The following is a 23,047-nucleotide window of genomic DNA, read 5'->3' on the forward strand; positions in this document are numbered from 1 at the left end:
TTTATTTTTCGCACAATCATATTTTCGGCTGAAATAATCTTCTATACCTGATAGTTATTGTTTGCGTTGGGTACTGTCTTCTCGAGCTTACATCCATCCATCCCGCGGAATTTGAATGGTTTTGGATATTTCATTGTACAACTAAGTGCTTTTTTCAAAATGTGGAAATATCGTTGGAAAAGTTTTATTTTGTCTGTGGTGAGTACATATTTTACGAATTAAAGGAATTTTAGCCTTCTGCTTCAACAGGCTTCACAACAGATTCTCAGTTCACAGAATATTACGTAGCTAGTGCTACGATCCGACTGAGACTCCTTGCCGATAGGGATTCGAATATTTGACGACTGGCTTATGAGACCAGTGCTACACCCTCTAAACCGCCGCACCAGGGGCAGGGTCCGCTAAAATCATAAAATTTCAATTCGCTCAATGTGCCATAGCATGAACATTTTCATCCGATGTTAGTGATATTAGGCTTAAAATTAACGTAAATATATTATTTGTCATCTTAGATTCTAAAAGGTCCGAAAAAAAATGTTTTTCGGTAAAAAATCATTTCAAAATGATTAACTTTTAAAAATGGTCAAAAATGCATTTTTTTAAACTTTGGTCGCTTGCAGCACTAAAAATTTTACATGTTGACTAAAATAATTGAATGATTTTGACAAGAAATATTGACTAAAAACTACAAAAAGTGCTCAAAAACGAGTTTTTGGAGAAAATCACAAAATCACTTCTTTGAACAAAAAAAAAAATGAATTTTGTTTTCGTGTTCAGCGACCCAAAATAAGTCTAAAAATACTTTTTCTTGAAGTTTCATTTTTCTTTTAAACTAGTGTTATTAAGCGACAGGAACGAATGCAACCTACACAAATTTGTTATGTATGAATCCGTTTATGAGGTTATATATGTTGAGATCAGTAAAAAAATCGAAATTTCTTTTGTTCTTTTATCTTAAATAATATGTTCCTAAGAATGTTGATTTTACAAATCAGATATTGTACTACGCAAAACGTATAACACTCAATAAAAATATGGCTACATACCTTACCTTTACAAAAAGGTGTTTATATTCTCTCGCACCACAACATATTACCTCCTTAATTTGGAGAATGGCATAAAGCACTTGTCGTTTATCATGTGAACAACGCACTATTTCACTTTGTGTTAATTATTTCTAGAGCTTTTATTTATAACGTCATATCTACTATGAGACTCTCTTTGATTATTTTCGCTTTCGATTTTTACGGCGTCGCTATCCAGTTTTTTACTTGCCATAATGGCGGTCTAAATTGTTAAGTTTGTAATACGTTTTATTGCCCCTTGTTGGCAATAATCGTTTACGCCATCCGCCCAGTGAGAGAGTCATCCTACGTTAGTCCAATGCATTGGATGTTTATGCAATGAACACCCGACATACTCAACTGGGCGTTGCTGTTACGCTGGCGTAAACGATTATTGTCAAAAAGGGGCAATAAAACGTATTACGAACTAAACAATTTAGACCGCCATTATGGCACGTAAAAAGCTGGATAGCACTTTTACTTATTTTACAGTACAGATCGAAAGACGATGGTTTTGACTAGCATATTATGCAAAGAGTTAACGGATAAATGTTGAAGCGACCGAATTATTAACAGAAGAGAAAATAAACAATGAGAGTCTATCATTGTAGATATGTCTTATTGAAAAAAGCCTCGCTTTACGTTTTTAAACAGGCGTTTAAAAAGCCCACTGAGAAGCCCAAAAAATTGTTTCAAAATCGTTCAACACGGGTCCAACGATGAACATTTGTAGAACGGTTATTTGGACGTCGTCCAACGGACGTCCTTCATTGAAACCAACCGTTCTTAGAGGGTTCTAGCAAAAACGACGTAAAATATTCTCTCTGGTCACCCTGAAAGCAAAGTTACCCGTTTAAAGTTAAGCCGTAACTGACCCGGGATTCTGGCTGGTTCTAGTTCGTAGTCCAGCTCCAGTGACACAACCGATTCTAATTAGAATCGGTCGTGTCAATGGAACCGGAATACGAACTAGAACCAACCAGCAGTCTGGCTCATTTTCCGCCTGAACTTTACTGGGGGTGCATGTCTGTTCATGACATCTAAACGATCGATATCAACCATTGGGGCTGACCGTGCGATATTTGGCTTCGGCTCCCGGTCGCGACCTATGCCAACCAGAGTGAGTGCTGCAAACTTTCTTGCGCAGAGGGGGACTCATTCTATAAATCGTGGTCAGAAGGTGTTGTGTGAAGGAAATTTTTCGCGATACTACTGTCTGTCGTTTCGGTGCGATACGGGCAGATTTTCAGGTGAAAATTTAGTTCGTTATGAAGACGGGACGAAAGAAAACAGTTGTAGTGTGAAGGTATTGGCTCTGAAAACGCTATCTCGCGTTACGGTTTTTCCTCTTCGTTGCTAATTTCGCTGGTCGAGGCACTTGAACAGGGGCGATAAGAGTCTTCAGTGCAAAAAAGAGAAAATTGTGCCGAAATCGAAGAAACGGGCAAAATGGTTGATGATTGGTGTTGAGATTTTTTTAGTCATCAGTGCTGCTGGTATTTCTAGTCGTTCGTGTACCCTTTCAAACGTGATATTTCATTGAAGACGAAACGATGCTGATTCGGTTAGGAGCCATTTCATTATAGAACCTTTCCAAAGAATTTTCAATGTGGCCTTGCGAGAATTAAGACATGCTACTGTCATTACGGCGGAAATTTTTTCCAACTCGAATCGAAAACTGGCAACGGGCTAGCAAGTTCGTGGGAATGTGATTTTGTCGAGAAAGAGTTACGGGAGAGTGAGATCCATTGAATTTTCTGATTCGTCTCCTTGTGCACGATCGCCAACTTGACTTCCGTGGTCACTCATGTTTATTTTCTCTTCACTCGCGAGTTGATTGTCAGTCGGTGACATTTTCTTTTTATCGTTTTCCTATCAAAGTAGCAGTGTGACAAGCTACTGGGCGAGTCAGAAAATTTTGATGGAACAGAATCGTCATCAACGAGCCGTGCTAGCAAAACGATTGAAACAGGGAAGAGGAAAAACCGTAGCCATCTTGTAATACGACTTCATCAGCCTGGTTTGTACCGTTTTCAAAGGAGTATTTTTTCGCCGGAAAAGCAGAACGGTTCGCGTTTGTGTGGCTTATACTAGCTGATTCGAGTTTGCCTAGTTGCTCTATTGGACAGGGTCCCGGATCGTGCACGGGATTGGAACAAAATCGCTTGTTTTCTGTCGGACAGTTAATAGCCTAGCACCGAATCCCTACACGGCCACACTCGTTTTTTCGTTTCAGTTTTTCTTTCGGTTCTTTTTTCAACTCCCCTTTGTGAATTCCGTGCGTTTCGCGTGCGTGTGTGTGCGTGAGTAACGCAAAAGTCAATAGGGGAAGAATAAGTTAGCAAAGAAGCAGACGGACTTTTTCAATCGAGCAAGGAACAGCGGGCTGCGATTTCTCGTAGTTGGAAGCGGAAGAACCCGTGTACTTCGTTCTTCACGGAAAAACTTAGAGCCTAGAAGGGCCCACAGCACATCGCAGTACAGATGGCGTTAAAAAGAATTAACAAGGTAAGTCCAACTAGCGAGTGCACCCCGTACCTCCCGTTGCTCGTGTAAATGGGGTTAAGGTTGGGTGTTTCCATTAGTATGCAGGTTCCGGCCCTGCAACGTCCTGGTGGTTTTGCAAGGCTTTCATTAGCAAGCAGTGAGTGAAGGGTTTCGTGGCTTAAAAATGGAGTGAATCTAGATATTTCCAAAAAATCGCCGAGGGGCTACGGAAATGAAGATTGTGCAATTTTCGATACTCTGCTCTGTGTAGATACCGTAGAAGAAAACCTTCAATAACGGGGCTCTCGCTTCGCGATTATACCACCAGCAGGACTGTTTATGTATGTGTTCATTTTACGATGTGTTTGTGTTCATCAGAGCTGCCATCAGTGCTTTGCAATGGTTTACGAAAATTGTCTTATTTTAATCTATTTTCACGACATATGAAACAGGCTAAGCTGTTTTGAGAGTACTATTTCGTTCGTCAATGAAATGACCGTATTGGTTCGATAAGAATCTTGGAATGTTGGTGCCCGTGAGAAAATTGTGAAGTAGGACAGCCGTGGGCAATCCCGTGTCACCGTCTACTGGTAGAATTTTTGAGAGGAACAAGATACGGGCCTAATCATTTGATCTACCTTGTTTAGTTATTTTTATCGATCTATAATCTAATTTGAAGTTCTACGGCGAAGGAAAATCTGTTAGTTTACACTGTACATCAGGTCAATGTACAATGTACCGGGTCTTATTTCCGCCCAGTTTGCTTTGATTACTCATGAGTTGGACGATGAATAACAATTATAGCCACTTTTACTCTGTTTTTATTGAAGCTGGAACTGACTCAGTGCACAGTCTGATTTATGTCGTACCATTTGAATCTAGTTTTAAACAAAGATTTTTGCTTTGAGGAGAATGTGTTTCTTGCAACTTGATTTATGTCAGTTCGCGAATCCTTCGATTCTCAAAATTTTGAACAGTCGAAATCGTTCATCTATGAGTAAAACTATGATTAAATTTTTATGAATACACTTTGAATGATGTTATGACTGGTTGGACGTCAGGTGTCTGAGAACGACGAAGAGATACTAGCGGAAGCAGAAGAAAACTTCGACAGGAACGGATCGCGAAATCGGTCACGATCAAGGACTGGGATGGGATTCTGTTGACACAATATAGAAGTGGCTGTCAGGTGAAAAACAATTTGAAATGTAACTAAATGGATACACAAGTAGAGAAGTCAGCAATACAATAAGCATTGAGGATGATAGACAAGCTGTGGGTCTATCTGGGATATTCAAGGGTTGAAAACTTCTAGAAATTGGGAGTAAGCGGCTTTATGAAACAATCGGACTGTTGTTCTAGGTAGATCTTCGAATTTGTGGGATGTCCTCGTATTAACAAGAAGGGCTACAATTTCGAGTGACATAGAAATTCTAAATATCATCTATAAGGTACTGTTCTGTGTTCTATTTAACGAACTGCGTCCGTTTTATCACCGATTATCGAAACGGGGTTTTGAGAAAGAGGATTACCGACGAACCGGATGTTTGCCCTGTGATAAATCCTGGAAATGCTCTGTCATTTGTTTACGGATTTCAAGGCGGTGTACAGTTCAGTAAAATGACGCGAACTGTGGCATATAATGCTTGATCAGCGCTTTCCGACAAAACTGTTTAAATTGATTCGAATGACGCTGGATGGGTCAAATTCAAGCGTCAAAATAGACGAAGAGACATCCGACTTGTTTGTGATGTTGGATAGATTGAAGCAAGGCGATGCTGTCTCTAATATATTGTTCAGCAATAGTGAATCTGCCTCTTTGCTTCACGGATCACATCGACATAATTGGAGGTTGTGAGAATCAGACTGACTATGTTAGTTCAAGACAAATCGCATGGTAGTTGAAGGCAGTTCGTACGGCGTTCATGACATCAGAAACCGGAAAAAGCACATTAATTTAGAGTGGGCCAGGCATGTAGCACGAATACTGAAATATAACACTGTTAAATTTGTGCTCGGCGAAGAACCTGACGAGGGAAGTCGATTTTCGTGTAGAATGTATACTCGCTGGTGGAGTGCAATCGAGAAAACTGAAAATATTTCGGAAAATACACAGCAAGAATTGAAATTTCCCAGTCAATTTCAGACAGCCGTCAAAATCCAGCGCTTAATCGAATATTGGGAAGTCATATAAATCCCACATGTATTTTTGTACCGCATTCGTCGTTCGATAGTCGAACGAGAAGCATGTGGATACACGTTCCCTTTTCTATTTGTTTTTGCGTTGTGAAAAAACAGCGAAGGACGCAATCAATGGAGCCACCAAAATGTTCACCGACTGACCGCAATGTCATCTATATTTTATTGTCACCATGGCAATTGCGCGAGATCGCTGCGAGTGAGTGTTTTTTATCACAATATCTTTGATATTCTACGTTGATTGGTCCCGCTAAAACGAACGCCTAGAAAGCTGCACAAAAAGCACTCATGGTGGATAGCTGAGCTTCGTCATCTTCGTAATACTCTCCGTAAGAAACAAAAGCGGTATTTTCGCAACAAATCGAACTACAACAAAACGCTACTTCATCAAGCGGAGCATCGTTACGAGACAACCTTGGCAAATTCCTTCCACGAATATATCAACCGCGTCCAGCATAACCTCCAGTGTGATCCTTCGTCATTCTGGACCTTTGTTGAAGAACGGAGACAGCCTGACAAAGCGCCCATGAATGTCACGTACAAAGGCATCACAGCTCGACAGCCGCTTGATTCAGCAAATCTTTTTGCCGATTTCTTCCGCGAGGTCTTCAGCAACTCTGAGACAACTGCTTCGGATTCGTATATGAACACTTTACCTACGTATAATATTGCATTATTCACCTCTCTCTCGAGCGCGATATACACACTGCACTGAGCAACGTTGATCCCGCTAAGAGCGCTGGCCCTGATCGTTTACCCCCGAAGCTAATCAAAGGATGTGCCGATGCTCTTGCGGCTCCGCTGTCCATTATCTTCAATCGATCTCTTGTCGAATGCTGCTTTCCTCGCGCATGGAAAACTGCAGCAATAACCCCCATTCACAAAACAGGAAGCGTAGAGCGCGTGAAAAATTACAGACCAATGTCTATTCTGTATGTATGCTGCCGCTAAACCTATCATCTCTGATTTCCAGCATGGCTTTTTCAAGAAACGCTCGACTCATTCAAACTTAATGATCCCAGTGTCTTGTATCCTGCTGTGAACGGTACCAAGTAGATGCGGTATACTTTGATTTTTCAAAAGCTTTCGATAAAGTTCCGCATAATATTGCCGTTAATAAACTGGAAAGGCTTGGCTTTCCGATCTGGCTTACTAATTGGATGAAGTCCTACCTAGACAATAGATCAGCTTATGTGAAATTTGCCAACCTTACCTCGACAGTTTTCGAATTACCGACTGGGGTCCCACAAGGCAGTCATCTCGGGCCTCCTATATTCATACTTTTCATAAACGACCTTTGCGAGCGAATCCAGTCTGGAAAGCTGTTATATGACGACGACCTGAAGATTTTCCGAAAAATAAAATCTCTAGACTATGTTGTTATTCAAGCTGAAATCGACCTAGTTGAAGATTGGTGTAAACTCAACGGAATGAATTCAAACACAAAGAAGTGCAAAATGATTAGCTTTAGTACAACCTAGAAAGAGTGTTGTCAATTAAAGACCTAGGCGTTTTATTTGACTACAAACTGAAATTCAGCGGCCATATTTCCACAATAGCTGCAAAATCTCTTGCGACTCTCGGTTTTTTACGAAGAAACGCTTCAGATTTCAGTGATCCGTATGCACGATTTACTGCTCTCTGATGCGCAGTACCCTGGAATACGCTGTCCAAGTTTGGGCGCCACACAACGCAACTCAACGTGAGCGAATCGAGCGAGTGCAAAAACGTTTCTTGCGATTTGCTCTTAGAAATCTGCAATGGCTCGATCCAGTACGTTTGACTCCATACTCCGACCGATACAAGCTGTAGAATATGCAGACTCTTGAACAGCGATGGGTTTTACTACAGAGGCTTTTAGTATTCGACGTTATCACTGGAAACATCGATTGTCCTGATCTACTCCAGAAAGTAAACTTTTATGCTCCCGATCGATATGTGTTGTGTACAGTTCGGTCTTGCGCGTAAATTTCAAAATCCGCGTAAATGAAGACCGTGTTAATTTGAAGAATCCGCGTTAATGGAAACCTCGTTAACGGATACCGCGTAAATTTCAAAATCCGCGTAGATGAAAACCACATAAAAAATACCGCTTAAAAAACCTGAGTGTATCTGTATCGAACACTTCAAGCGCTAATTTATTTCCCGCTTTCAGTGATTTTCCTTTTGTTCCGACATACCAACGATCGTCGTATACCGGTGGCACAGCCAGGCTCCTGCTAGGCAGCCATTTTGTCCTAACCAACATCTGCCTTTGTTACAAACAAAACAATCCAATGCTATTGCACGGGCGACATGGACCTAGAAGCGGCGAAGCCCACATATGTTGACTACTGTCAAAGTCTGCATATCTCCAAAGCGAATGACAGATGTAACACCCCCCTGGGCGCAGCTGATAAGGAATGCCTCGAATTTTACACCACAGTCAAGTCAGCGATCAGCTGCCGTTCCTATCCTGTTCGTAACAACATTATTCTCGGCTGTCACTACAGTCGACGCCACTCCAAGCCGAACCTGATTCTTCTTTCAAAAGCATTGAGGTTTACAACCAGAACGTCGATGGCTTTAATTCATCAGCTGACAGCTACTATCCCACGAATACGGGCTTCTGTTATGATGTCATCGCCTTGACTGAGATTTTGCTCGACAACCGTACTCTGTCTCGCCAGGTATTTTGTTCAGCATGTTATGTTTACCACTGTCATCGCAACGCCCTCAACAGTCATAAGCTATTGGGTGATGGTGTGCTTATCGCTGATCGCTGTGGTCCAAAAGCCCGCAACACCAACAATAACCGATAGGCGAGTTCCGAGCAAGCATTGCTGTCAATGAAATGTGTCATCAACGAGAATGGATGTACATTGGACCCTTCGCTTTGAAAGTGCCCGGAATTACGCTCGCTATTGTTTCACTGCTCCGTCTCCTTTAGATCAGCATCATCATCTCCCACCACATCTTGTGCTCGATGGTAACCTTGAAGTAAACTTTGCAGCAAGCTCTATCGTCTACGATTTTAAAAACTCAGGCTTCGATAGCATCGTTAGTACGCTGCTGGATAGGTATAAATTGGAACGAAATTCTTAATGACAAATTCTGCTCAATTTTTAATTTTGAGCTACACTTTCTTTTAGTTTATTTTTTTCAATTCAATTCGTTTACTTAATAGGCACAAATGTGTTAGTTTGGAGGCACCAATTTTGAATATCTTAAAACTTGGAGGTTGCAACGTTGAAATATTTTTTTTAACGTTAAGAGGAATTTTTAGTAAATGTTCCGAATCGCGGTTTTTTCGAAAGGAGGATTAATTTCTTTAGGAAATGGCTCTAAATGGTCTATTTTACAACAAGCAATGAAAAAAAAATCGGTGGGAAAGCTTTAAAGTAGTTTAAACTGGGAAAATAAGTTACTAACAATGACATTGCTCATGAGAAAGTGACGTTAAGGGTGAAGGTAGTGTGATGCGGCTTTGCCGTATAGTCGAGTCCAAGGATTCGAAGCGGCGCAAAGCCGCTGAGAATCCCACGGACGAGGTGGTTTTGATCTTGCTATCGAAGGGTGCAATCAAACCTGTAATCCACTCGTTTGCCCCCGGTATACTCAAACATAGGCCCTATCCTTAGTTTAAGTCCAACTGAGCGGCAGCGAAGTCGGACAGCATGGCAAAAAGCGATGTGGTGTAGCCACATTAGGCATTAACAATGTTTTATTTAGTAACAATAGGATAGTACTATGTTTCGTTTTTATCAGCCTGAAATAGGGGCTGATAAAAACGGGGTCTTCACTGTATTTATCCTCTGATGCCCAAATTTTTGTTTTGCTTAAAAAGCTATTATAGATTGCTTTTGTAATGAGAAAGTCGAAAAATATATTACCAGCTCACGAAAGCTACGGATTTTTTATTTAACCCTCAAAATGTCCAACATGGCTATTTTACGAGTCAAAATTTTAATGCCAGCAACTTTTATTTTCGGATCGACCACAATATAAGTTCACAGCTACAGAGGAGTACTACAAGCTAGCAACTTAAAAAAAATATTTTCTCCAAAAATTTTAAAAAGTAAGTATAAACATGTTTTAACTAAGTTCCACTGCCATACACAAAATATTATTTTTCTCGTTTCCCCAAATTTTCAACTTTCAACGTTGAATGTATTCAATATAGCGATTTCAAAATGCAAACAATGTAGTTGTATGATTAATAGGAATGTTATGAATAGGTTTTCATAGTGGGGACGACATACAATTGGAATATTCTATAGCCACTTTCCTGTAACCCGCCAAAAGGCTGGGCTGAACAGCAGAGGGTTAACTTCCTGGCTTATGTTGCTTTCAGTTGATTTTGGGTTTCTGGATGTTACCTTTACGTTTGTCATTATGGTCTGAGATACCTTTTTTGTGTTGGTTTGTCGTAGATGGAATAAGATGCACTTCTGCATCTTCTGCACAAGTTGTCCATGGTGAGCTGTCTGATTACAGTTTTTTCACGCAGGACTTTTCCCCACATGGGTGCATAACGTAGTTTGTTTAATAGTAGTTCCGTGAGTTTTGAGTTTTATAGTCAAATAGGATGGAAGAGAAGAAATTTCTCCATGTATCAGGTATAACGAATTCTACTTCTAGGTCTGAACCTTAACCTTAATCATTTCTGAGGCGATTTGTAACTGATGTTGAAAAGTGGATCCATTACTATACACCAAAAACGAAACGACAGTCACTGCAGTGGATTAAGAAGGGAGATCCTGCTCCAAAGATAACCATAATAATTTGTTTTGGTATAATTTCATCTGACATAGATTGTTTTAATGAAAACTTAAAACTAAAAATTAAAGCTATTTAAAAACTTAAACATCACGAACAACACAAATGTTCAAATACTCGTTGACGAAACACATTGGTCGACACATTAAAATCGAAGAAATCAGCGAATTCGTTGAATCGCGAGCGAACGAATCGAAGCGGGCCGTGCTGTCCGTACTGTGTATTTCGTGACTTACGTTACGACGACGAAGTTGTCTCTCAGGAGCGTACAAACTCAGCTGAGTAAGCAGAGCAGAGCTGTCAATACCGCCTGTGAGTAGCTTTGCAGCGAATAATCCCTGTGAGGTGATCCGTGTTACCCCCAGCGGTTCAATGTTTAACAGACGACAGCGTTCATCGTATGGCGGCAAATTAATTCGGCCTCGCCACGGCAGAAACCGCAAAGCGTACTTTACGAATTTCCGTTGAACGCCTTCAATCCTGGCGATCCAGTTTGCATGGTAAGGGCAAGCGAGCAGTACAATGGTTTTAAACAAAACGGATCACAAAACTCTCTAGCAATTTTAAAGATGAATTTTAATGATTCACTCGATCGAATGCTGCTTTGAGATCCATATACGCCGTACCTATTTGCCACACAGCATCCATGGTCCGTAAACAGTTGGAGATAAACTGCATAAGGTTGGTGGCTATCGAGCGCTTTGGGTAAAGGACATGTTATTCGCTGTCAATATAACTTTTACAGCTAGCGAACAGAGTGCCATTAGCGATTATTTCGAATAACTTTGAGCAGGCACACAAAGAAGTAACTCCATGATAATTAGAGACATTTCGTTTGTCACCTTTTTATAGAACTGGAAATAGATGGTAGAATTTCCAGCGTGCGGAGAACTCACATTGCTGAACCCAGAGATTAAACAGCCTAGCCAACGGATTACAGAGAGCGACTGCATATCGCTTTGGCACGGATGACGGTATATCATCAGGACCAGCCGCATAGGATAACTTCAATTTTTGCAAGGCAGTCGCTACTATGCTTTCAGTTATATGCGGAATACTGTAGTCGAACATGTCACGTGGCATTTCACGCGTAGCTTCTTCTATCGGCATCGAACTGGCGGAACTATCGTGGAATACCTGCTTAAAATGTTCTGCGAACAAATTGCACTTCTCGCTTTCGTTGCAGGCTGTCGCATTTTCCAAAAACATAAAGCGTGGCAGGCCAGTTTCCTTTCGCTTTGAGTTGACAAACGACCGAAAAAGCTTGGGGTTATGACGAAGATTATCTTCTGTGCGCTTCACATGTCGATTGTAGAGATAGTGGCTGTAGTGACGATATCGGTTGCTTGTGATGTTCAACTGTTGCTTGGAATATGGCGAACGAGAACTGCAATATTTTCGAAGGGCAGCGAGGGAGGTTTTTGCGGGGGCTGTTACCTGGAACAACACGTAAGACAGCATTCTCCACAATGGCGCTGAAATACTCTACTGTCTCATCAATGCAGGTGTACGATTTAATGAAGTGCCAATTGATGATAGATAACATAGCATTCAATGCGGCGTAATTGGCTCGGCGAAAGTCCAAAGAATTCGTAGCAATAGGCTCTTCATAGACGATTCGAGTGCGCATACTAAAGGTAACAGAAAGAGCAGGGTGATCAGCATCGAGATCAATAGAAGGTTCGATGGGCGAGGACACGGTAGTGACTGGTAAGGCAGTATCATTTGCAAGAATCGTTCCGATTCAATAAGGTGTTAATCTGGCTGAATGCCTGTACGTTGAACCCGTCGATAAGAGCGCAGCTGCCGGCGGGCATATGCGAGAGCAGTAGGTCAATGAACGGTAAGTCTCTCTCTCAGGAAAACGCCATTGCAGGTTTGACTGGTTATAGTCGCCAAATAGAATAGCGGGGGTATGGATACCAAATTGAGAAGACACTGAATCTAACGATTCTAAGTGATCATTAATACTCACCGCGTCGAATCTTCGGTCTGGTGGCAGGTATATAACGCCGATGCTGAGTGTATTTTGCGGTAAATCAACAATAACCCTCAGCTGTTCAAGGGTATTAGAGATGGTTGCGGGATCAATGTAGGAGTTTAATTTCGGTGATACTGCCACCTGTTCTGAATACGGCGTACTGATGTCCTAAAAGTTGTGCAGCATAGATTAGCTCATTCAGCCACCTTTCCGTTAGAACAATTATGTCGTACTCAGCCTCCGAAACAGCCAAGAAGAATGGGTCGATCTTGCTCTTTAATCCGCGCATATTCTGATAATATATGCGGAGGTTGTTAGAAGCAGCACGACTGGAATGCGAGAAATAATCAGGAGCAGCAGGTTCAAAACTGTGATTATACTCGCCTGGGATAGCAGGCTGGAAGCCCCCGCTGCCATCTCCGTCCTCAGGACAGGAACAATTATGAAGAGAGGTAGTAACGGAGATGCGCCGTAGACGTAATATGCAACGGATAGCGAAGCAATCGTCATGGTCGAGTATCTGGAGGAGAGAAGAGGGGGAGAAACGCGAAGATCCATTAAGATTCTGTTCTAGTTTGATGAAGATGAAAATACTGTTCAACTCTGACATTGTGTAATATCAACGGCCAAATTGAACTGCGGCATAAAATCATCGACGACCCACCATATTCACCTGTTCTGGCACAGTGTGAAATGTTTCTGTTCACCAAATTTAAATCTCACTCCAGTGGAGATAAATGTTTATCAAATGAAGATGTGAAAGACGCCGTTTCTCAATTTTTATGGATGTTTTTAGAAAATTGGGTGGAATAAAAGGTCTTTAAACAAACAAACTTTGCCAAAAAGATTACGATGGAAAATTAATGTAAATGTGCCTGAGTTCGCGCTTTTTTTCATTTTTAAACCACCTTTGTACATCACAACAAGTGTCACCAATCTCACCCCTACTGTAGAACATATCCATAAACCGAACTTGTTTCGATAATTCTGCCATTTTTCCAGCAAACTCCAAGCCGAAACTATCTAGTTTCTCGAACCTACGTGGCGTTTCCTCGATTTTCGTCTAAAAGAGCATTTGCGGACGTCTTGAACCACTTTCGACGAATTTTCAAGCTATCTCTCGCTACTGGCATATTTCCTTTCATCTGGACAATGGCCCACGAGTTTCCAGCTCACAAAAAGGGAAAACAAATCGATAACCATCGGGGAGTGCCGTATCGAAAGTATTAGAGTTGCTTGTTTTAGATCCTATTTTCTTTCCTTGCAAGCACTACATTGCAGACGACCAACACGGTTTTATGCGTAAACGATCGACAACCACTAACCTGTTTTCGTTCACACAAGGAAGCCACCTCGGCTTAGTAATGTTTTTCTTCTATTTTAATGACTTCAATATCAAATTACAAGGGCGCCGCCTTTCTTTAGCCGAAATTTTTCAGGGTGACCTGGACAGCTTTCGTACGTGGTGTGATTTAAACAGAATCGTTTGAGATTCGAGTTCGCTCACGCGGAAACGCCGTCCGATTCAGTTGAACTACCATTTGTTCGACTCGAGCATTTCTAGATACTCACGTAAAGGATCTCGGACTCATCATGGTTTCGGCACTAACGTTCACACCACATACTTCATGAAGCGTGGAATACAGCTTGTGTTCATCTTGCGAATAGCGAAAATTTAAGGGAGCGAACCCATTCGATATAGACCGATTTTAACCAGTATAATACTGGTTAAAATCGGTCTATATCGAATGGGTTCGCTCCACGCTAGAATATTGTTCTATTGTATGGAACCCGTACTACCAGAACGGCTTTGAGGATATCCAACGCCGGTTAACGAAACAGGTTTCAGTTTCCGAGCTACGAAAACCCGTTGTCAGTTAATACAGCTCGATATTCTAGGCATCCGGAAAAATTGCTCTCGAGTCCTGTTCGTCTCGAACTTATTGTGCGCCAGGGTAGATTGCTCCACAATCCGGACGCCTGGATCTTCAAGCCCGCATTTGAGCGCTACGCGCTCCTGTGATTATCGTTAAGGAGAACCAACTACGGTCGTCAGAGCGCTGTTACCGGACTTTAGCTTATTTTTAACAGTTTAGTGACGGTATTCGATTTCCACTAGGAATTCGATAAAGGCTAAAATATTGTCTATCCTTAAATCCTTAAACTAGTTTAAGCTACCCCCATTGGGTTCAACTGGTCTGTTGGTGTAGATACAACAAATAAACATGCATTGTTAAGGTATATTGGAAACAGGATGCTTTCTTGTGAACCTTTGGTAAGACTGTATCAGTATGATACAAGCTTGGCATTGAATAGTCTGTAGATTATGAAGGTTTCTAGCCTACCAGTGAAATGTTAGGAATAACATAGTCGTTGATCTTTGTTAGTAGCAGTTGATTATCTACCCAGTCAGCCTTGTGGTTAGTATAGACAATATCAATTTGTGTTCCATCTTCAAAAAGCTTAAGGCAATGCGATAACAACTCAGCGATATTTGTGTCAATTCAACCTTCTTTCGAGAAAATCTCTACTCAGCCGATATGTATAAATATGTACTGCAATAACCTTCCAAAAAGTCCAACAGATGGAAACTACTTAACTACGATATTTAAGCTTAATTTCTTTCCCTGGAATGCTTCTCAACGCATTGTCAATAGTAGTAGTATTTTACAGTATCCGTGCTCTTTACTATTTTGTTTTCAAATTACCCCAACTATTCTCCTGCCAACAAAACTACGATTAATCTGGTTTCAACTTGTCAAAGTCAGATTTATTGATTACTCATGGTCGACCGTGATTCTGATCAGCTTTGCGTTTAATTATCACAATGCTAATAATTGGAACTGCTTTAAAATATGAAAAAGGTTAAACACATCTGACATTGATAAAGGCTGTTAGCATTAAATATTCGATTGATATTATGCTAGGAATTTATCAGTTCAGGCGGAAGCTAACGCTTCGATCCATAGATTGTGAGCCTAATTAATGAAAAAGTGTGGCACACTCCCTAATAGGGCCAACATAGGCTCTTTACTCGACCTTTCTAGGAACATTCTGCGATTATGAAGAATTTTTAGATTCCCATTGTCGGATAATTATTCAAATATGGTTCAAAACGTACACGAACGGGTTTAATACAAGATATGCACATGTGTATTGTAGTCCCCATTATGTCAATGGAAACGTTAAGTCCGAAGACTTATAACAATAGGATCATCAAATCAAGAATGTTCTTTTTTTAAAAAAGTTTTATAATAAACCTTTCAGACCGTCTTGTTTGTGGTAAACTATATATGTAGCTGCGCACACCTCATTCCAACAGTTTTACAGTTTTTTTTCCTTCGTTCCAGTTGTACAACTGCACAACTTATGTTATCTTTGGCCTGTGTGTTTTGTTTTTAATCATTTGGAGGTTTCTGCAAAAACTGTTAAGCAACATCGCATCACCTTCATTACAGCTTGTTTTCTTTCTGTATCGCGTCCCCCTCCCTATATCGGTGAATGTTTATGCTACGAAATAGGGAGGACTGACTGAACGCTATTAATGAAACATATTACCAGTTTAAATTATCGTTTCTCATTATTTCTTCCAGATTCTACTCTCCGTAAGGAATTATCTAGTGTCGTTTAAACAAACCGACTAAGATTTTCGAATCGACAAATAACACACCATTCAAATGAACGAAGAAAGAAGAGGACAATCAAAAAACAGTAAACCGAACATGGACACTTTGACATGATTCTTTGATCAATTTTTTTTTATCTAAATTCATTTTTGTGGACAACTTTGGACACACGAAAATAAGAATAAATCCTTATAGTAAGGCTAGTGATTAGTTAACTGACTGAGCGTATGTTTGACCCACTGACTGGATGTGAAGGTTTTCAACCTAGCTGAAGTGGTGGACAGCAGCGGACTATTTGGCCCGTCTTCTGTTGCATCGGCATTGCACAAGTAAGGAATACAATTGGTAAGCTCCTTATATACTATTCAGCTAGATTGGAAACATTCACCAAGCGGGAGGCGAAAATACGGTTGTTTATAGGTGACTGCTGCGCTTTGCTGCCCGAAACACTACGACAGAAAAATAGTAGAACGTATACATTGCCGCCAACAATTAGCTTTCGAGTCCATAAAATTAACATCGAAATAAATTCATTTATATAAATGCAGTACGTCCGTTCTAGGATTGTCCCATGAAAAGAGCAAATGCGACATAACGCCGTGCGTTGAACGGCAGTGCAGATAATTTTTTTTATTCTGTATACAGTTTAGTCGTCAATTTTGTCTGTCTCGTTTATGTTAATATTATTCTATGTACAGGAAATGGTCATCATCGACTAGTAGGAATTCTACAAGTAAACAAATGCAATCTCGCCGCCTAGCATACCTAAATTAAATATTGATTAAAACTCTTCAAAATAGCAATAACGCAAGCTTTTTTTGTGAAAATTTGAGCAGATTGAGGGGAATACATCAAACTCGAATTTTTTGATAAAGTTTGTTTGCTTTTTTACCAATTATGCTAACTATTAAGACTTTTCTTAACCTCAGATAAATTAAGTTTACTGGTTGTTAAGGTCTCATACGACACGACTCGTATTCTATAATTTACCGTGACGGGGGAACTGATTCATAAACATAAATTTTCTAAGTAGGTACATGTAAACAGTACTAGTGAGTTGTTAGTGAACTTTGTTAGTAAAGAACACTATTCAATATGCTTTGCTGTGTGAGTGTTCATTCAATCATCTGCAAGACGAATCAACCAAACATCATTTCTATATTCTATGCAATGAATAATGTAAATGTCGGGCAAACGAAGCACCCCTGGGTTCCATAGAACGGCCACCAATGTATTATTTATTTCCTCAGAAAACGACTCATCATTAGATTAGATAATGTGTCTGTCAAATGCCTAGAAAAAAGCAAACACATGAGTAGTAAAAAATTAAAAATGTCGTCGGGATGTCTAAAATACAATAATATAGGAATTTTATCTGTTGAAGTGTTTAAAAAGCATTTGATGCGTTAGCTTCCTATACGTACCTGCTATAATAAATATCGGTTCAGTATTGCCAAAAGAGCTTATAACTACTAGAGGGAGCAAAGCGCTACTGTCTCCTCCGTGTATTCACGGACTCAAACATGAAATCTCGCTCTAGCATATTGTATCCCATTACTTTCACATGTGTTTACCCAGGGTAATATGTGTCAAACTAATGGGCCTAGCATATGTAAGAGCGAGATGATACATTATTAGTGTTAACAGCGACATGCGACCTCTAGTAGTTATAATCTCTTTTGTATTTTCCATACGCGCAGTATCAAATCGATCGAGGGACATTTTGATTGAGTCAGTGGATTTCGTCTGGCGCGCAAAAGCGGCTAAGCCGATGGCGATGTTTTTAAGGACTAGGATTTTGCAGCATGTTTAGTTTATTTACATATTTTATTGCTAGTTGGCAATGGTCGACTCACTTCGCCCGCCGTTCCTTATCGCTTATTTTCCATGCGGCGATTCATCAGCAATGTTATTTTTGGAAATGAACCTGCATGAAAATGTGTGGTGTCTTAACATTATGCTGGAACTCTTTTTGGGCAGCAACTATTCGGGTAATTTCGTTGCTAAAAAATAAACATTACCCAATACAGTCGAAAAATACTTTTTAATTTTTGTTCAGCGAATTATACGTGAATCAATTAACCCTTTCATGCCTAATTTTTTTCTAGTGCATGTAAGGTTTCAAAACTATTTTCCCTTGAAAACGGTGGCGTCAAAAAAGACGAAAACGTCAAACGTAGTAACCACGCTAATGATTATTGGTTTATATCTTTCACCAACATTTGAAAATTGTACGATATTCAATTACTATAGGTAACATAGGTTTTTTTTATTGCTGTAGAGGTTGTGAATCGTATGATTGTGATTCTTTTAAAGTCACGTAAATAACAAAAGGTGACTTCTTGTGGTTAGTCTTGGCGTGTACTGTTTCTTTTACATTCGGTGCTTTGATACAGCTCAAGGGCCAGCTTGACTGAGCCGTGGACAGTTTTTGTTTACAATGTGTGAATAAAAGCTGGATGGACAATGGTAATGGCACAACCGAGGAGATGCAGAATTTTGACGTAGGACTACGTCTTTGTTTTCGATATAGGGGTGCACGTTGCAAATTCTACAAAAATGGTATGTAACGAGAAGTGGTCCATTTTTAAACGTATATAATTCTGCCACCTCACGATAAATTTTCATTTTTGTGCATATCGCCCCGAAATACTTTTAAGAATAGATTCCAATAGATAAACTCAAAGATTTTTGATATCATGGCATTAAAAATTTAAATATTGAACAACCTAATCAAAATATCGCGCATTTACACACAGAAGATAGCGCTTCCCTAGTCCAGCATGACAGATTTGTGTATCTAGCGCGCTACGCTTCTACGAATGACGTCATCATCGACTATTTAAGCGGACGGATTTCGTCGAAGACGCTTAGTTGCCTGTTGAGCGGCAGGCGAAGCAGATCACTCCGCTGTGTGCTTTCACAGCCAGAGTAGCAGAGTTTGAAGTTCGTTACACAGGCTGTGGAGGTACGCTACCCAGTGTTGTTCAACGCGCGCTTGAGCTTTTTCGTTCAAATACTATGCTTTATTTGTGCTGTGCTCGTTTCCAGCACACTTTTATGTATAATTATTCGAACACAAAATAGTTTGTACATACGAGCTCCATTTGCAAACACGGTTAACATAGTGTCGTGGTATTCGTTGTCTCTTTCGCTCTACCCATCATCATCAGCGTTCATTCATTTTGCTTTGTGCGCTTGGGTTTAATGTTAGAGGCGAATGTGTAGGTAGGTAGATCTAATTTGTTACTAAATTGCACAACGAAAGTTTATTATTTACGTTCGATCAATTCATTGATTCATTTCCCCATCACGTGATTCATTTCCACTCAGCCTATAGTATTTTGATTCTACTAATAGGTACATACTACAAAGCCTATTTATGAATAGTGATGTCTGATTTTTGCAAATAATCGATTATCCGTTAATTATTTTATTTTAGAAATTAATCGATTATTTGCGTTAATCAAGTAAAAAAGACAGCACTATTTATGAATGAATACACTACCACTAGAAAAACCGTTGCAAAAACGCATCTTGTCCATATGTAAAATTGTTTTCGATTCTTGTATATTTATAGTTTCGATATATGATTAAGACCACTGCATTCGCTTTAGGAAAGTTACAATAATGGCAAAATATAACTAGACCAAGCATTCTGGTCTATACATGAAATGTGATTATATTGTCTAAAATTTGATTTTTCTTCGCTGATCCGGGTTTTTTACCACACAAAATCGAAAAGTTTTTACAAGCTAATCTTATGCTATAAAGATTTAGTTCCAGATATTAGTTCGGTCACAGTTTCTGTCTTCTTCAGATCCTCTTAAATAAGTTCAATCGGATTCGATCACCTACTACAAATGAAATGACCTGATAACCAAGAAGGTTTGGTTAAATATGAAATACTCGATGTTGATTGGTTGTGATTAAACCATACGTAAGAAATATATTTGATTTATTATTACTATAAATGTACTAAGAAAATAAATATTTTGCATTAAGTAGTATAGTCCTACGTCTACAGCTCGTGCAACCCCATATGACTGCCCCTTGTAGTTTTTAACTACCTTATGAGTCTCCTGGTGACCAGGCACCCTACTCCCGTGACATATGTAAAGTGCGTTGTAGAATATTCGGTCTCTAGTAAAAATAAATGTCTGGCTAACATTGCTTTCCTTTCCTGCTGAGCTACGTTCGGGCCCGATAATAAATAATAAACAACTTTCGATTACGAGGAGTTGTACATGGAAGGATGATTTGTTGTTCCCAGGCATTCTCATCTATAGATTGTCTATGTAATATCAGCTCGGCTTGATCAATATCGTAGCAGCAACCAACGGGGTATACAGGCAAGCTTCTCTCGATTGATGCTAAATTGAAAAGCTACTGCACAAGCTATTAATTTGTTTTGGACAAGCTAGAAACTGATACCTGGAGAGTTTAAAATGCAGAGAAAATACGCATTGTTTGGACTGAGTAGAGAATGATGCCTAATGATTCTTGCTATCAACAATTGACCTCTTAATGGGACAGGTACAACTTATATTTTTGTTGAGATGGAACAAGTTGGTGCTGTGTGTTTCGTTACTATTATTAATAATCGATTGATCCGCTTCAGACCTAGGAGACGAAAAAGATGAATTTTATTCAGTATGGATTAGGCATACTAGAGGACTCGACATCACACTCTGAGACACACATGTACAAAATTTTGTTCTAACAAGAATCGATGTTTACTTGGCAGACAGTCGCCACTTTATTGGATTTTGCTAAATTTGTCTGGTCCGACGGAGGAGGAATTCCGTACAAATTAATTTTTGACAGTTGGTTATTCCTCTTGTCAGAAGCTTGTAGAGAGATAATCTTAGACAGCCTTCTTCCCTACATGGACTAGCGTGGACAATTGCTGAGCCTTTACCCTGCTAACCAAGATGTCCACGTGAACTTTTCCGACTTTTTTGTCGCGTAATGTAATAGAATGGGTTTCAAATTCCAGAAACATACGGACTTTCCCAATTTGCTTTAGTGCTGGATATGATCTGAAGGGCTGAATGGAAATTGAATTTTTAGAGTTTGTAGTGTTTATGCATTATTGTTAACATTAAGTCAATGATGCGCCAAACAGAATCATCAATATTATACATTAAGAACATTTTGGCAACACTGTACGGCAAATCACCATTCCCTCGTCGAACGCATCAGTTGCTGCATATGTGGACACCTAATATTACTGCATCTTGGATAACTTCCACCGGATGTCATCAGCAGCAGAAGCAAAATCACGGTATCGCACAAACACAAAGACACAGACAGTTGAAGTTGATCGTCCATCGCGGTAGCAAGCACTTTGCTCGTGGCGAAATAGTTCGACAGGTTACCGGTGATATAGCACCACAAAATCGGTTTTTCGAGCCGGATAAATTTGTCCGTCGGCACAATCAATTGGCAAATTTGATGACGTCGTCGGAGAAAGGCTAGTGAGTCCAAAAATAAACAAGTACTGTTCGTCGAGTGAAAACGTGCCGCGTCGCGAGCGCAAAGCATCACGAAGGGAATTGCGCTCTGTCACCGAGAGCAGCTTCGAGAAAAAGATCCGGCTAACAGACGTAATCCAGAAGAGGAACGAGGTTACAAATCAGATCGCCTGCTGATTCCCGACGCCGTTAGTTAGTGGCGACGACAAAAGTAAGCTCTCTTCATCCGATTGTCGATCGCAGCAGTGCTCATCGTGAACGAACGATTACACGAGGCAGTCAGATCGGCATCCAAAAGAGCCGTTGACTTTTCAAAGACGAGTAAGTACGGTTCGGAAAAGTTTCTCGCTAATTGCACTGGCCTCTTCTCACGAACATATTCTTGCATTCGGTCTAGTGCAACAACGAAGAAGATTTCGATAGACCCCGGAAAGGGATCTTCATTTGGATCTTTTTATCTGGACCTTTATCTCGGAATTCACCTTTTGGAATCTTCACTTGGGAATTTTCCATTGGATTTCCGATTTGGAGCATCCATCTTGGACGACGATAGCGAGATCTTTGTTGCCGTACCGAGTGTTTGGTGTTTCAATGCGATCCTGCTCAAGACTGTAATTTTGCATCAAGGGTCGATTCAGCAGCATCGAATTGCCACGACGACTTTGCACGGACACGGTATATTGCAAAGATCATTTCGATTCCATCGGAGGCAGCATTCGCCCACCGAGAGCAAACGGATTCAACAAAGGTGTCACGACACGGTTCCTGGGTGGAGCGGTGAGCGGAATCCGTGTTAGTTTGATTGCGCAGGCCGTTGTATGGAAGAGTCACAGAAGATTCGACAGTCACCATCAGGGAGTTGGCTTGGTGCTTACAGAAGATCGACGGGAATGTTGCCGACAGGGAAGTAAAACCGCGGACCCGTGAGTAATAAATAAGTTGTGTATTCAAGATAAATAGATGTAAGAGACATAGATTAGGAGTGAGTAAAGATATGGGGTGGAGTACAAATATATGTTTTGATAGATTCTGCTGTGGTTATGATTTGTTGGTGCGAATTTGTGCATGCTAGTCGGTGCACTCACGGCATTCATTCCCAGTGAGGTCGAAGGCTACAACTCCTTTAAAAATATCTCACTTATGAACAAGTTAACGGCCTTATAAAATTTGTATACCTAAAACACACTATACTACACTACATTTATCACAATTCTATGAATGCTTAAAATACCCCATGTTATGTAAACAACAAATTGTCAAATTTCTTTTTTTTTTTGATGTAGGGATGACAGCTACAAACGCTGTTTCCTTTTTTACTGAAATGCATGTGCGCTTTATATAGAGATGGTCGGGTACGGGTCGGATTCCGGGTTTTCAAATTTGAAATTCTCGGATTCGGGTCGGGTACGGGTTTTCGAAATTTAATTTTTTGTGTTCGGGTTTCTCAAATTTTAT

General features: G+C 40.2%; 1 protein-coding gene across 4 annotated transcripts in view; it reads left to right on the forward strand.

Moving 5' to 3' along the window:
* The first annotated feature begins 2,181 nt into the window (after positions 1-2,181).
* LOC131684994 (ubiquitin-conjugating enzyme E2-17 kDa) overlaps positions 2,182-23,047 on the forward strand; it is a 50,198-nt gene continuing 29,332 nt past the window's right edge. The window contains exons 1-2 of one of the 4 annotated variants that reach the window (XM_058968323.1): positions 2,182-2,314; positions 3,301-3,572. In XM_058968323.1, the coding sequence (XP_058824306.1) occupies positions 3,549-3,572 (24 nt within the window). In that variant the 5' untranslated portion in view covers positions 2,182-2,314; positions 3,301-3,548. Of the gene's footprint in view, positions 2,371-2,934; positions 3,085-3,300; positions 3,573-16,082; positions 16,095-23,047 lie in introns of those variants that run through there. The other 3 variants (XM_058968314.1, XM_058968332.1, XM_058968340.1) reach the window with 3 other exon arrangements.

Source organism: Topomyia yanbarensis, chromosome 1, assembly GCF_030247195.1.
Source record: "Topomyia yanbarensis strain Yona2022 chromosome 1, ASM3024719v1, whole genome shotgun sequence".
NCBI lineage: Eukaryota > Metazoa > Arthropoda > Insecta > Diptera > Culicidae > Topomyia > Topomyia yanbarensis.